The 16883-nt window shown below is 37.4% G+C and overlaps 3 protein-coding genes across 4 annotated transcripts; 2 read left to right on the top strand and 1 right to left on the bottom strand.

Annotated features, from left to right (window-relative positions):
• Nucleotides 1-1278: 1278 nt before the first annotated feature.
• On the bottom strand, nt 1279-5549 carry LOC146169842 (uncharacterized). The gene is made up of 6 exons (XM_083387587.1): nt 5228-5549; nt 4374-4664; nt 3419-3555; nt 2756-2918; nt 2051-2153; nt 1279-1444 (listed from the first exon to the last, which is right to left on the bottom strand). The coding sequence occupies exons 1-6, from the start codon at nt 5547-5549 to the stop codon at nt 1279-1281; spliced, it is 1182 nt and encodes a 393-aa protein (XP_083243713.1).
• Nucleotides 5550-7491: 1942 nt separating this feature from the next.
• Nucleotides 7492-11778, top strand: LOC146169841 (transcription initiation factor TFIID subunit 2-like). Its single transcript, XM_083396399.1, has one exon. The coding sequence runs from the start codon at nt 7580-7582 to the stop codon at nt 11063-11065; it is 3486 nt and encodes a 1161-aa protein (XP_083252525.1). The 5' UTR covers nt 7492-7579; the 3' UTR covers nt 11066-11778.
• Nucleotides 11089-16145, top strand: LOC146169840 (leucine-rich repeat-containing protein 61-like). Of its 2 annotated transcripts, XM_083396400.1 has the most exons (6): nt 11089-11831; nt 12442-12681; nt 13170-13382; nt 14368-14436; nt 14969-15022; nt 15749-16145. In XM_083396400.1, the coding sequence occupies exons 1-6, from the start codon at nt 11816-11818 to the stop codon at nt 15934-15936; spliced, it is 780 nt and encodes a 259-aa protein (XP_083252526.1). In that variant the 5' UTR covers nt 11089-11815; the 3' UTR covers nt 15937-16145. The 2 variants fall into 2 exon arrangements, with proteins under 2 accessions (XP_083252526.1, XP_083252527.1); XM_083396401.1 differs by lacking the exon at nt 14969-15022 and having other exon boundaries at nt 11090-11831.
• The last annotated feature ends 738 nt before the right edge of the window (nt 16146-16883 follow it).

Here is a 16883-nt window from a genome sequence, read left to right as displayed (position 1 = left end):
TCCAATGGAAAGAAATCAACGTTTAAACCATAAGAGCTATATAAATTTATTTATACAAACGATATAGGCTGGGTTTGGTTAGACTTCCTGTAAGTGTAGGCCTCAGCTATCCAATATTGAGTATTTATTACAACCACGATATTAAGACGACTTTTAACAGAAACAGGGGGGCGATAAAAATTTAGGAAAAGAACGCCAAAAAGAGTTTGTGAAACTTTAACTATAGCAACATTTGCATCCAGGCCAAAGCTCAGCAAATATTTATCATTTCAGAATAGACAACTATGAGAAATTAATTATCGCGGGCCGGAAATAAAATTTTGTATCCACCTTGTTTGACCTAATTAAGGGTGTCTAATATTATCGGATCGAAGCTGATACCCGATGCCAAGTTGTAGTATCGGTATCCGTCCGATAAAATGGTGTTATCGGTTCCTATCCAAAACCAATTTAATATAGGAATTTTAGCTATAATTTGCGATTCAACGCAGGGATTATATACACTGAAAGGTAAATTTATTAAAAATTGTATGGTTTGCAACAGGGGTAAACCTTTTTCTAGTTGCGGGCCAAAACCAATCCTAGAAAGGTCTCGGCGGGCCGCACAAATGTTAACTAAGAATTGTGTTATTGAAATGTTAGAACAACTGTGAATCAGGAGGGTCTCAGATCTTTTTTGCACTTAAAAACGTGTGGTATACCGGCGTTTCTTTTTAATTTCTTGCAAGCTTTTATTACATTTCCGAAAAAAAAAATAAAAAAAGTAAAAAAAAATTTATGTCCAATATATTTTAAATACGTGTTCCGTTTGTCCGCGACGCGCTTGGCGTCTCCACAGCGCAACGGTGAAGAAGCGCTGATCTAGTTCAAAAAAGAGCATCATAACGTAAACAAACTAGCATTACTAGACTTATAACTTTTTTTGCACTTACGTAGTTAAAATAGTCAAAAAATATTTGAAATAGACTCGTGTCTGGTTTGTCAAGGAAGTGGCGGGCCGGATAAATTACACCGGATCCGGCCCGCGGGCCTTAGGTTGCCGACCCCTGGTTTACAACAAGAGGCGACTAAATTTTTGTACTGAAATAAAACGTCACGGACATCCCTAGATCTAATTATTATTAAACGAAAAAATTAGTACTTGCAAATTATATACTAAGCTTCATGGAATTGTCCTAAGCTTAGTTATGCATCCTATTAACATTTTCGTCCATAAGGTAATAACAACCGTGTTAGGATCATTATATAATTATGCCGCGGGCCGCAAGAACCAGCGATCTAGACGCTCGAAGATATTTGCGACAAAGAAGTTCCATTGCTGTCCATTACAAGAGTGTTCTTCTTTCCCAGACGTCCAATCCTCGGGGAACATTTGCAGAAAAGTTCCTTCAGCGACTTTTTAAAATGTTCGTCACGGAAGCTGTACACAATAACGTTGGCAAGGCTGCGAACAAATAACCAGTTGTCAATGACTTGTCAGTGACTTGACTTAAACTTAAGTCACTGTTTTTAAATAATTTGACTTGACTCAAGTCGTCCTGGTAAAATGACTTACCTTAACTAAATTATTATGGACAAATGACCTGACTTGAATATTTTGGACAAAGCACCTGTTTAGGTCTTTTCAAAAAATGACTTTGGGTTAAAACAAGGTTTTTTAAGTAGGACATTTTTATCAAATTGTGTTATTTATCAAAATTTGACTGGAACCTTAGCCCTAACAAAAAGACTTGTTTATACAACACTGTGTTAGGCCTTCTTACATTATGACCCTCGACACCTGTAATTATTAAAGAAAATCTTGTTTCGACACTGCAAATCACAACTGATGTAAGTACACGTCAATATCAAGGGGTCAGAAATACGGTCTTGGATGATCTTAAAACAAAAAAACATATTTTCAATGAGATAAAACTGCAAAAGGGCATGGGGTGACGTTTCGTTGGATATAGCTACAAATTTATGCAGATATTTTAAATACACAATAACCCCACTTTAAAGGGCTTTAAACCCATGGTAATTTTCCATTTTTGCCACGTGTGCAACGCACCTGTTTCCTATGCTCAGGTATAAGCAAGGGGGATATATAGATGACAGTCCCTCGCAACCAAGTACACCGACGTAAGTGAAAATGGCCACTGTGACAATCGGTACTGAAAAATAAAAGACTATTTTTTTCTAAAATTCACATTAAATATTACTTTTTTTTTACTTTTTTTGCGAAAAAACAGTATTCAATTTAAATGATAGGCTCAATATGGCGCTACAGCGGAGTAAATAAATTAACCTGTCAGAATTCGTTTCAGGGTGAAATAATTAATAAACAGGCCCAATTTTGTTGCTGCACTAATGTATAGCTATTAGCTATCAGCAATTCATTTTACAAAGAAAAAAAAACATAATTTTGGTTTGACTCCTGCCATTTTGTTTTTCTTCCAACGCCACATATTGGTAATTTTGAAGTCAACATATACCAAAATATTTTGATAACGTCGGAGACTGTTTACATCAGAAAAAAGGGGATTTAGCTTAATTTTTATACGCCGAAACTTTCCAATAATTTTTCCACGAATAAAACCAAAATATTTTTTTAACACTTTTCAGTATACTGAACCTTTTTGTGGAGTGAATTAAATCGACTTAAATCGGTTCCAATCATTTGGGCGAATCACTCAATGGCGTTATTTTATTTTCACATATTTGTTTTAACAACACTTCCGGGTCCATCTGGTTAAGACACGTAATAGAAACCCACCCAGAGTTAAAGTGTAGCCGATCACCATAAGCACGATGGTTTTGAGAACTCGTCTTTCTCTCGCCATAACTGATGCTTGAAAGCGAGAAGAGCTGCCTTGATGCAGGATGCTGGTAGGCCGTGACCTTTGAACTAACACGAACGTACCAGCAAGAAGAGCGGTCTGAAATTTAAAACATTTGTACATTTCAACAGGGTTCATTGACCACTGTACTGTCTGACTTCAATGATTCGAAACTGAATGTTACTAGCATTTCAAGGTACAGATTGTCAGACTGCGAATTGTATATTACATCCGAAAAATCATTATAACTCTTCTTTGAATGAAATAGGTCAATTTAAAGGTTCATAAAAGTGATTTTTGAGCTGCTTCTTTTAGGTAAAACTTTTTGTTTGTTTGAGATTGTTTGTTTGAACCCAATTAAATAACTTGAACTAAACATACAGGGGTAGATTGGTCATTTTAAGCGAGAATCATAAATGGCCTAAACCAAGATTAAGATAACTAATAGCCAATATTACTCAGTTGTCGTAGGCTACCAACGGCTGTTATTCTCTTATCTGGCTAACTTTTTAGTTTTACAATACTTTGGTAAATACAGCAAGCGATGGTATAATTTTTCGAAGCAATCGAAAATAGTAATTACCCAACAAACTTCTTACCATGACTAAGTACGGAAGAACGAAGAGTGTCACCATGAAAAGCGCCATAGTCCGGGTCCTGGTGTGGTCAACTGCAGTCACTGAGAACAGGAAGGCCGAGTGGGAATAAGTAAAGACAAGGTCATCGGGCCAACTGACTGAAAACAACAAGTATATAAGCCTAAGTGAAGTTGAATATACAGGACTAGGGATGTCCGATAGTATCGGATCGAAGCCGATGCCCGATGCCAAGTGCTAGTATCGATACTTGTCCTATAGTAGGTTGATATCGATCGGATTTCAAATTAATATAGGAATTTTAGCCATGATTTGATTTGCAGATTTGCAGCAACGCAGCAATTTCTACTTTCAAAGGTAAAAAAGTGAACATATGCGTTCAGAAAATATGGTACTACATGCCATATATCCTAATATTTCGCAGGTCATTATTTTTAGGACTGACTCTATAGTAAGATAACTTATCCACATACCTTATAAAAACATAGAATTGCCGTTTAAAAAACTAACTCAGGTATAAAATCAAGCTAGAAAGTATAAAAGTCGTAAAAATAGGGGGCGAGCTGTAAACATTTGAGTATTTTGGCCTAAATATCAACACGTTTCACCAGTGTTGTGTGACTTGAAGTGGGTGTAATTACTTTGACAAACGTAGTACATTAATCCGAGTGTTTTATTTGAAAACAACTTTCGCAAAAAGTTGGTTATTGCACTCAAATTGTAGACGTAAAGTCTGTGTTTTTATGTTCAATTTTTTGGTGCTTGCTATACGAAATATTGATGGCATTAAATGAATATACTAATTTTAATATAGTTTATTATTTATTTTGTATGGGAATGACTCTATTTGATAAGTTGCTATAACATCTATAACATGCCATAACATCGACTTGAATTGCAATTTTACTAAAAAATCGAGTTTTACTAGCAGCAATAAACCATTATAACATTTGCTAACGTGGTGCGGCCGCTGATGCGAGTGCCAGTACCCAGGCGCACAGGATTTGCAGATTCACGGCGACATTTCTTTGCTGTTTGTATCTAATCGGCCAGCCTACTGCGACAAGGCGTTGTCCTGCCAGCAAAATGAGGTGGCTCATTGAAGCCGAATAGGTCAAGATGTACAAGATCCCTCCTACGATTGCTTGTGGGGAACCATTCTGCTGCAGCTGGTGTTTGTTTAATTCGTCTGCTGTGAGATGGATCGTCAAGTTGAAGTTCACGTTCATGACGATTAGGACATGAACGCCTAAAAAAAGCCTCTTTATAAAAAAGTTTTCTGCTTTAAAGAAATAAACCTGAAAAAAAACTTGGAATTTTTTTAATACGTTTGTTTGTCACATCTGATCAATAGTAATAGTCGCTCCTACACACTTATTTATTTGTCACACTTATTTAAGGTATTTCCGATATACTTGAAATATTATTACGAAACCGACACCGATATCATAGACAAAAAGTATCGCAATATTATCCGATGGCTAATGACGTCTTAACTATGGCTCCAACAAGCAAAATAGGTGAAAAACAAATGTTTTTTTATTATTAAATCAAATTTACCTTATAGGGTTAGGTTAAGTTACCAAGTTATTAAGCTACTAGTTTTTTGTTACAAATTTATCTTTTAAGGTACCAATAACTCCGTTTGTACGCACTTCATGGCTATAATTTCTATATTTATTTGCAATTGAATTGCTACTGCCACCTTAGTATCGGGCTAGTAGGCTACGAATACTACTAATTAGCATATCACAGGATCCGTTTCGATATTATCGTAAATTTCTAACTACATATACAGTAGGTTAGGCTTACCTGTAATAGCATCCGAAACAGCAAGAGACAACTTCAGCTTTTCGTAGTTGCCTTTCGGCTTTCCCTTTCTCGTCAGAGTCCAGATAAGAAAACCGTTTGCCAGTATAATGGCCAGCACCAACAGGTTGACCAACAAGGCAAAAGTGACCGCTCCATGGACGCTACAATCATCGCAATCGATTATAACCACGTCGCTGCAAGCCAGTGGTGAGCTAGAACAGAAAGGAAGAAATCCGCACAAGTGACTTCTTTGTGTGGACTCGGAGCTGTTGATAATGTCGTCAAATCGCTGTAGAATAAAGCTTTCCGATAGATTTGCCATTGTTACTTGTCTTGAACTATCAGTCGGAAATTATTGGATGGCTGTAAAGCTAACTTTCTTGTTGTTATTACCTTAAATTTTACCCGTGATTTTGCTAGCCCTATAAACAGCCTTCAGTAAGAATGCAGCGGTTGACTGAATACGTTATCATAATAACGAACGAAGTGAATAGAAAATCAAATTATTCGTCTCCAGGTGCAAAATAAGGATATCGATTAAACCCTTTGATTAAGCGAACGGGCATTTTTATTGGAATGTCAGAAATGATGGGTCCACAATAGCGATGAGTAAAAGGCAGGAATATGTAATATTTACTGGTCTATCCATCAAAACCACACCCAAATAAAACAACAAACAAAGGTCGAATCAAACGTTAATTTTTAATATTAGCCTACAAGCAAGAAGTAACCCTATAGGCTAGCTAGCACCTTTACCATGCAACTTGATTAAGCCTGAGTTAAAACACTGTAGAAGATTTCAATAATTAGCGTAGAAGATATCAATAATTTTGAAGCGCCGCGACCGCGCGATACCATTTGTTATGACGTCACTGCTGCCTATCCTCATAGAGTGCTTAAACATTAATAACTTTTGAAGAATTGTGGTCCATGGCCTTGGGAAATATTTTGAAATATTTTTAGTGTATTTCTCAAATTTTGTAGTCTTCTCTACACTTTTATACTTTAATACTGAAAAACAAATGACTTTTTGACGAGCACCATAGAATTTGGTTATTTTCAACCAAGTTTACCCAGTCTGCGACTCTGCATTGGAGATCTCCTCTGTGCAGCTCTGCAGCAGGTGTGCAATTACGTTTTTTGCACACCGGAGGCTCGAATTCCCCAAATTTTAACTATTTTTCAAAATGTGTGTCGTGTGCAATGTACTTAATCAGGCCTGCACACAAATTACCTTCACAGAATGCAGAATAGCAAATCTACACTGTTGACTGTAGCGTACACAATAAAATTCGGCGCTCTTTTACTTATGTACGTGAAAATTATGCAAAAAAACAAAACAAAATAATACCGCGTACCACAACGCATATTGTTTGGGTTAGGGTGCGGGTTAGCGTTTGGGTGATGGTGGGTCAAGTATTATTATGTTTATTATTAATAATAACTTGACCCACCCTCAACCAAATGCTAACCCTGACCCAAACAATATGCATTGTGGTATGCGGCATTTAAAGAAAGTTTTTTTTTTATTAATTTTCACCTACATAAGTAAAAGAGCGCCATACTTGTACTTTCAACATTCAGGTTAAAAGCAAGATTCACCTGCTTTTTGTACAATATAGAACACGTGTTTTAATCTTGTTTGGCGATTAGCAATTTATTTTTAATTGTTCCAAATTCGGGCGCTGGTCTAGACTCCTACCAAATCGCTGAAACAATTATTAAGGAAACACACAGTATTTGGGCTAGAGTGTCGGTTTAAGTTAGGTTGGGCCAAGTACTATTATTTAATAATATTGCTTAACCTACCCAAACGCTAACCCAAATAATGTTTGTTGTGGTAGATTTCTAGACCACATCGCCCAAATTTGAATTAGGTTAAACACAACTATGAAACTTTTGACAATTCATTTAATTTTCAAATGAATTTTAATAAAATCCACGATGTTGTATATATCAGTGTTTCTCAATCCAAGTTTAAATATTATAAACATTGTTAATAAAAAAGAGCTTTGAATTTTTCATTTTAAAATAGGTTTCTTTCTGTGATATGCTCCTAAAATGTATGGCAACTAACTTTATAATGTGGTATTTAAATTTAAGTATATTACTTTATCTTTTTTAGAATTTAAGCACATGCCTCAAATACAAAAAAAATAACATTAGACTTGTTGTGTTGCTTAGATGCCATCTTAAATGCAGAAGTTCAATTGAACATGGCACATGAACAACCCAAACTACCACTTTCCTATTAATGCAGACTATTAGCAAAATAATTATAATGAATAATTAATTTTATTGTATGCTGCATTCACCTTAAGTGTGGATTTAGACAAAAACTGACATCTAAAAATGGATAAAAAGGGGAAGAAAAGTGACCATCATCGACCATTTAAACTGAGCCATCAACTGCTATGCATTACGTCGATTAACTTTCAGCGGAAAGCGCTGATGGGTTTTGTCGAGCTCATGCTACAACCTAGAAAAAGCGACATGAAAACTGTGAAGGTGAACTGCAAGCAAACGCGCATACACAGAGTTTGCGTTGACGGACACGAAACCACATTTCAATACCAGGATCCGTCCCTTGATTTGACTCAACGAGACCCCAAAAGTCGTAACCTCGAGTTTTTAAGCTCTTGCCACTTGTCAGCTGTTGAAAATGTCGACCAGGATTGCGGCTACCATGGTGAAGTGGTCATTCGTATTCCTCCCGAGGTCCACAAAACCGTCAAAGACCAAAAACCGATTTGTGTGAGCATGGATTTTACACTTGAAAACCCAAAAGGCGGAATCCATTTTGTTGTGCCAGATGGTGAAGGCAGTTTTAAAGACACTGGCACCCATTTGTACACATACGGACATGAAAATTGTGCCCGCCTATGGTTTCCCTGCATCGACGTGTATTCAGAGCCGTGCACTTGGAAACTGGAGTTCACAGTTGACGAGTCGATGACAGCTGTGTCTTGCGGAGATCTTGTGGAAACGGTGTTTACTCCAGACAAAAAGCGCAAGACCTTTCACTACATTTTAACAATTCCAACAGCGGCGCCGAACATTTGTCTGGCCGTGGGTCCGTTCGAGATCTTGGTCGACCCCCATATGCATGAGGTCACTCACTTTTGCCTGCCACAGCTAATGCCGTTACTTGAACACACAACGGAAACGTGCCATGAGATCATAGAGTTTTTCGAGGAAATTTTAAGTTTCCGCTTTCCCTATTCGTGCTATAAGCAAGTGTTTGTGGATCAGGCATACCAAGACGCATTGCCTTACGCTTCCGTGGGTTTGTTTAGCGCTAATCTTTTGTACAGTAAAATAGTCTTAGATCAGACCCCGATAACTCGCAAGCACATGGCAAGAGAGATAGCCGAGCAGTTTTTTGGCTGCTTTATGGCTAGGGAGAGTTGGAATGACTATTGGGTTCCCGCTGGCATTTCTGGATATCTGTACGGCCTCTGGTTGAGGAGCACCTTCGGCAACAGCGAATACCGTCATTGGGTTGCTTCTGAAAACGAAAAGCTGTGCAAGTACGAAACCACCTTGGGGCCTGTTGTACTTCATTACGACAACAAAGACTCTTCATTTGCACGCCACTTTTCACACAAGCACCCTCACACAGTTTCAACAGAGCACTACAAGATGCTAAGGTGTAAAGCGCACATTATAATGCGACAAATCGAGAACCGAATCGGGCCGCAGTTGCTTCTGCAAGCTTTCAACAAGCTGCTCTCGCTAGCCAACACTTCTGCCCAGCAAAAGGTCTTAACTTCCTCTTGGACTACAATGCTACTCTCCACTGCCGGATTCTTAAAATCAACCTACACAGTTTCAGGTAAAGACATTTCAAACCTTATTGACCAGTGGGTGAATAAAGGAGGGATTGTTTGCTTTCGTAGCTGCTTTGTTTTCAACCGAAAGCGCAACACAGTTGAGCTTGACATCAAGCAAGATCTACTGGGTAAAGGCACACAGAAATATGTTGGTCCACTTATGGTACGAGTGCAAGAGCTCGATGGATCATTCAACCACACAATTCAGATTGAAGAAAACACAACGAAACATGACTTGCCGTGCCATTCAAAAAGCAGGCGCAATAAGAGAAAGAAAATCCCACTTCTGAATGGTGAAGAAGCTGACATCGACTTGAATGCCATGGACCCCGAGTCTCCTGTACTTTGGATAAGAATAGACCCTGACGTAACGATTCCTCGCATCGTCCAGTTTGAGCAGCCTGACTATATGTGGCAGTATCAGGCTCGCTTTGAGCGAGACGTGATCGGCCAATCAGAAGCTCTTAAAACCCTGGAGCTGTTAGAATCGAGTGCCACACGATCTGCACTTACCGAAATCATAGAGCACAAGTTGTACTACTACAAGGTGCGAATTGAAGCTTGCGTTTGTTTGGCAAAAATTGCAAACAAGATGATAGGATCCTGGTCTGGGCCTCCGCCGTTGATCAGCATTTTCACCAGGTTTTTCTGCTGCGAAACATCACCTCCGATTGTGAAAATGAACGACTTTTCTGATTTTCAACAGTACTTTATTCAAAAGCACCTTCCCGTTTCAATGTCAATGCTCAGAAATGTTCATGGTATCTCTCCCAAAGAAATTCTTCAGTATCTACTGGACCTTGTTAAATTTAACGACAACTCTAAGAATAAGTACTCTGACAACTACTACCGAGCATCTTTGGTGACCGCTCTAAGTAACACTGTCACTCCTGCCGTTACCATGTCCGCAGAGCAGAAAATCACGGCTGAAACACTGCCGCATGATGTCAGGGCCATTGTCGATGAAGTTACTCGATTTCTAAACCTAGAAAAACACCTGCCTTCGTACAGGTACACAATAACAGTCAGCTGTCTCCGAGCTATTCGAAACCTCCAACGAAATGGCCATCTACCCGCTGACCCCGATCTGTTCAAAAGTTATGCCGTTTATGGCTTTTTCCGGGATGTTAGACTGAGTGCTATCGAGTGCCTTGTGGATCTAATAAAAGTGTCTGCAAGTGCCGTAGAGCTAAACTGGATCTTAGACCTTGCGATGCACGACCCTGTACCAGAGATAAAGCACAGCATTTTAAATTCCCTGGTGCGTAACCCACCGTTCACCAAAGACACAAAGACGACCCTAAACTGCCCAGAGTTGGTCGAAAGACTCTGGAATTTCATTAACCATGAAACCTTCTACGATTCACGTCTCAGATCAGAGGCGATTGATCTTTACCACAAGCTTTTTGGCAATAGCCGCCCGACTTGCTTGCCAGCCCCACAATTTGGTGTTGTCGTAAACTTAAAAGAGCGTAAAACTCAGATAAATCCAAGCACAATGCATGGCGAGAAACGTCCATACGATGATTTTGATTCACCGTCATCTGTGAAACTAAAACGCCCAGTTTCAATGCCAGTCGTTTCATCGCAATCTGGTGATACAGCTTCAAAGTTGAAGATGAAGATCAAATTCGGAGGAACTTCGAGGAGTCACAGCGTGTTGGACACAGATGATGTTCTGGCTGCACAGAGCTTACTTTCTCTGTCACACATGGACATCCCCTCCCGACCAACCACTCCTGGTGGGGTTGCGGAACCGTCAACCTCCTCGGCCTGGAATTCCCCTATGAGGGATGATTTTTCAGCCACTCCGACGCCGTCCAGACATGGAACGATCCAAATGCCACAACCTCTGATGAGCAAAGACAAAAAGAAGAAGCGAAAACATAAACACAAGCACAAACACCGTCACCGTGGCGACAGTGACTGGTCGTCACCGGCAACTCCGAACAGTGCGGTGAACTCTCCATTTGCCTCTGTTAATTCTCCTGGAACTTTTGAGTAAAGTTCTTTATTTTTGTTTTTTAAGTTTGTTGGCCATAAGGCAGTTGGCTAAATGGAAAAGCACTTTTACATAATACAAATAAATTATTCAACCAGCTTTGTCCACTAAGCTTTTTGTTGTTGTTGGGAATATGATGATTTAATAAGTTCCAGTTGTACAAGTGGCCTTATTCTGCTGCTACCGATATTTTTGCATTCTATTTACATTACAGCTCATACATAACTTTTTCCCATGCTATTCACACTAGTGATTTTCAACAAGTTTTACAAAAAGATTTATACGCAAACTCCTTTCAAAGAATTTTAAATGCAATATTCTTGATAAGTTAATTAGAAAAATTCTTAGAACCTAATATGTTACACTTTTCTGACCTAACCAATTTGGAAATACTTTTCTGACTTAACCAATTTGGAATAAGTTTATTTTGAAACCAGAAAGAATAAAATAGAGGCGATTTTGTTGTGTGAAGAAAAGGTTCACTATATTTTTCTGCTTATTATGACATATGAAAAAATAGCCACTTTAAACTGTTAGACATCAATTTTTATGCTGCTTATTTGTGATATTATTATTTGTTTTGCTTCACGAAGAGTTGATAAGCAAACTTATCTTTTCATGTGATATTAATTTGTAATGTTTTCTATTCTTTCATAAAAATACCTGCTGTTATGCCAAAATTGTGTACAACTGTACGAAATATGTTTTTTCTTCAGGATGTAACTAATTAACAAAATCACTAAGAACAGCAAAATGTCAAATGGTGAAGGTAAGTCAATCATTCTTTTACTTTTATGCCAACACTGTGCTATTGTTTGGTAATGTAATATTTAAATGTTAATCCAAGTATTTTTGTATTTATAACACAACAAACAGGTAATAAACTTTCAAAAATTGTGGAAAGGATTGTGTTAAGATGAAATAAGCTATTGCTGCCAGGCATAATATATAATGGAGTGTTGCTCTTCCAGCAGTATCATATAATCAATCAACATTTCAACGTGCTATACAGAACATAGCATATAATACTCCTGGAAGCGCAACACTCCATTAAGTTAAGATGGACATAAGTAAAACTTTGCCCTAAGGCGAATTTCTTTGAAAAAGGTCTCGACTGGGTTTGGGCAAACTATAACTTGCAGGCAAATTTGGCCTGTTTCACCGTTAAATCTTGGTAATACCCAATTTCACAAAACATTTTAAGCACGATTCGCCTTTTCAGTTTCAAATTTTAGCTAGGAGCTTGGTTGTCCTTTTTTTTACGAAAAAAGTGTACGAAAGACCCCAAAGTTCAAAAAGAGTTTTTGAGTTGGTCTCGCACCCTTGCCACATTTGGGCGTAACCCTAAAAGACTCATTTTAACCAAACTCCGATTTTAGGTGAAGACAATGTGCTCACACGAAAAAGGCTTCTTAAGCATGCCGGAGAGTTTGACCTTGAAAGCGTCCACTTCATCAAACTGGTCGGAATGAAACTGGAGGACATTTCATCCCTGGAAGGGTGCAAGAATATCACCAGACTAAATGTCTGCAACAACAAAATCTCTTCAATTCGGCCTCTGGCGCAACTTAAAATGATCACCTGTCTAAACATCACAGACAACAGAATAACTAACATCGGTTAGTCATCTAGTTGTCTTTTATTTTTTTGGCATTTAGTTTTCTCTGTGATGTCTTGTATTTTTATAAATCTTGTTTTAATTTTAGTTGATGTCTGCTGCCGAGCCAAAAAATGGTTTATAATCAACCTTTTAAAATTTGAAATATGATCTGATAAGTGACAATTCATATCTTAATTTGACTTGTAACTAAACACATTGAAGTTTATTTTTAGGATAAAAAAGTATTTGCTTAATAATGTGAGTTTATTTTAAACAAAAACAGGTATTGCTTTTGCTGAATCATAGCAAATCAAGTCGAATCGTTGACTAATGAGTAGTAGTTTTTGTATTAGACTCAAATATAGGGTTTGGTATTTTGATATTTCAATTACAAATAACATTGATGCAACATTTTTTATTTTTGTATGGCCAGTGATTTTTTAAGTTTTTTCACCTCTTGTTTAACTATGAACATTCAATTTTAGCTTACAAGCTTATTTTCTTCAGACTGTCTGTCAGGCATGGAAAACCTCGAAGAACTTTTAGCGGCCGGCAACCTCCTGAGCAACATAGAGCGCTTAAAATGCCTGACGGGAATCTCGTCACTCAAAAAGCTGCGTCTCCACGACGGAATCAACAAACTGACGAACCCGGTGTGTCAAGTTCCAAAATACCAAACCTTATTACTGCAGCTACTACCAATGCTGTTGGTGTTAGATGGTGAGTTGTACCTGTGTTGAGGGATGTCCGAATTGACAGTTTATTCCAGCTACCAATACTATAATATCACGGGTTGCCAACAAGTAAGAGACCAAGAGCCACATTTAATTGGCTACTTGATTAACTGCAAAGATTTTAACATACGTTTTTACAAAAATAATTAGATCATAATTATATTTTTATTGAAATTTACACATATACTACCAATGCTGTCTCTGTTAGGTGGTGAGTTGTACCTGTGTTGTAATTAGAGATGTTCAATACTTGGCACTTAATCCTTCATCTTCAAGCTATAAACCAGTGGTTCTCAATCTTTTTAGCATACGGACCGGTAAAATTTTAAAACAAGTTTTGCGTACCGGTGGACCTTCAAAAATCTAAATAAACCCAAAATTTAATAACGCAACAGTATGCAACTAAAACACTTCTTAGCATTCACATACAACTGGTCTTAAAGTTTAGCACTTAAACGAGTTGTAGCCTAGTTTTAAACAGTTGGCCAAAACACGCAGCATTGTGACGTACAATTAAGTCGAAAGTAGACCAATAACTCTATGTTACGTGACAATGCTGCAAATTACGGAGCTGGCGACGTTCTAAATTTGATGGATAAGCCTTCAACGTCTTGAATTTTGCAATTGAGAAATAAAATTGTAATATATTTGGCGGACCGGCAGGAAAGTGGAAGCGGACCGGCACCGGTCCACGGACCGGCGGTTGAGAACCACTGCTATAAACTTAAGTCACCCATCAAACATAGTGTATGTACTAGGTTCTAAATAATATTCAATTTAAGCCGGTTAATTTATTCCATTCTTTAAAATACTTTACGTAGCACTAACTTGAAACTTAATTTGAAGTTTAAGCCATTGCTCGTCTTATTTTTTTGGAAAAAAGTTAAACTTTGAAAAGTCGTTACAACACTGATGGAACAGTCCACAGAACCTTGTGATAACTTTGGTAACAAAATACCTAATGTTTTCAGGCAACCGGGTAAGAGGAAAAGGTAGTGAATTGCACAAACTCTGCTGTGAGCTCGATCAACAAATCGAATGTAAGTAATGCAAGTTTATATTCCTGCTTTGGCTTTTCGCAAGTCAAAAGCACAATTTATGTCCTAATTTTTCTTAAAAAGTTTTATATAATGCGTATAATGTTTTATTAATAATTGAAGGCAATAAGATTAAGGTTTAAATAAAAAAAGTCTGAAGTACCTATATTATATTTATATTTGCTTAGATTTCATGTAAACTGAGATTAATATATTCAAATTTAATTTTTGTCATTTTTTTATCTGACAACGGTGATACATACTTTAAGCTACTGCAGAAATATCGCATATCAACGTTTTTCCTTTTACGAAACGGGTTGGTTGATGTTAAGCAGTGGTCGGCAAACTTGTTTTGTCTCGGCCCAAAAAACTTTTTCCAGGTCTATTGAAGACCCGCCTACTACGTAAAACCTCCACGAAAACAGGGTAGACTCGAGGATAAAACTAATCCATTAAATAATAGCTCGCTACTAAAGGGCCCACAGTTTGCCAACCACTATCTAAAGGTATTGCAATATTTTTCGTCCATTTTTAGCATTTTCTCACAATGAAGCCTGTCCGTGTGATGATTGCCTTTCCAAAGGCGGTGGTAAGCTTAGAAAGTTTTTTGACTGTGATTGCATTTGCAGTGCTTGATTTCTATGATCACTCTGAAGCTTTTTCTGTGATTTCTTGAATTAGTATTTTTTCAGCTTTTGATTTTCAAGACCTTTTTCTGTTTGAATTGTGTTTTCTAAATGTAATGTTTTTTCTTGTAAAATGTTGAATTCTGCGTGTGAATTAAATACCGTCTTCTTGTTACGTACTTAACTTATTCTTTATGTCCCCAAAAAGTGTCACTTCAAGTTAAGCGCGGTTAATTAATTATTTTAACAAAGATAGACCCAGTTTTTTAAAAGCAAAATCGCATTCACCAGAAGTAGCCGGTTTTAAATTTTAATAAGAGTAACTGCTACGCAAACCAAAAATAGTATTCAAGCGAAACCTATGTCAAAACCACAATTTGTCCCAAAAACATATATCGAAATTCCTTGCCTAAAACTTTTTACCACTCTTTTTTAGCGGGGAAAGGTGTTTTGTCGAATATTTTTGGATGGGTGGCAATTTTTTCTCTCTGCTATCACTTAGTCTATTAGCAGGGGAACTGAGAGACAATACCTATTTGTTGCTGTTATTTTATCAAATAATTTTCTGTAAACAGTCTTTAAATGTCTGTGATTTTTTTGTTCGTGTGACATACCTTTAACCTAAAGAACTGCTTTGAAACATCGTGTTTTCCTTCTCCAAAACAAAATGTTTTTTTACCATTTTTTAGCGGGCAGAAGTTTCGGCCCGGTAGCGGAACGTCCGATGGCCAAGTCGTGGATTCCACCTGGTTATTTGGAGTACGGAGCTACAGCCACCAACACACCAGTACAGCAGTCCAAGGCTACGCAAGAATTCCTAGCCGCACTCAAGGAATGCGCTCTAATAACTGAACAAGTTGACACCAAACTCGGTTAAATCTCTTTATACCAGGGGAGGGCAAACGTATTCAATGGAAGAGCCATTTGCAGAAAATACAAGCCCGAAAGAGCCTCAAAATTATTTTAATACAAAAATGGTAAATAATGCAAGGCCAGCCGCAATAATAACAGAATAGTAACGAAGCGGTAATAATCCAATAAAAATACCGGTAATAGCCAAATAAAACGCAAAATATTTATTAATATCAGTCGTTTGTTAACTAACTCGGACTCTATGTCTAGTGATACGTCATAAACGAAAATAAAGAAAAGAAAAATAGAGAAAACGTTTATAAACGGTACTCTTGGTAACCTTTACAAATTTTGGAATTTTATGATTCAACTAGAAGAGCCACAAAAAACTTATCGGAGAGCCGCATGCGTCTCGCGAGCCGTAGTTTGCCCACCCCTGCTTTATACCAATCGTAGCTAAATCTATATAGTTTAACGCCGTTTAAAGTTTCTTTTTTTTTTGATGAAAACTTTTTTATCAGCATTTTTTTAGTGTTTGGTATAAGCGTTTTCTGCCTGTATTGCAAAGTTACCCGTTTTTATGGTTTTGTTAACTATCAAAACTATATCTTTTGTAAGTTCATTAAACAAGTGCTTCTCGAAGCACAATACTAATCCCTTGTGTTATTATTTCTCCTGTTTTTTTCCTTACTTTAAAACAAAACGTTGGCATTTTTACTGGTTGCCTGTAAACGGCACTTCTAAATCTTTTTGCGGACCCTAATCGATTAAGTGTTAAATACAAGGCGACTTTGCGCGTCAACTTTAACACAACTTTTTGTATGTTTTTTATGATTTTTCTTCGTTTTAAAACTCGACTTCATATCATACAGAGTGTTCTGAAATTAGATATATGACGCCTCGTAAAATGCCGATCGCATTTTTTTCTTTCTGGTTAGTAAAATGATAACAGTGTTTCTCGAAACTTCTATG

This window comes from Ascidiella aspersa, chromosome 1 (genome assembly GCF_963924565.1).
Source record: "Ascidiella aspersa chromosome 1, kaAscAspe10.2, whole genome shotgun sequence".
NCBI classification, from domain to species: domain Eukaryota; kingdom Metazoa; phylum Chordata; class Ascidiacea; order Phlebobranchia; family Ascidiidae; genus Ascidiella; species Ascidiella aspersa.
Note: the sequence above shows the minus strand (reverse complement) of the source record. Positions and strands in the feature narration are given on the sequence as shown.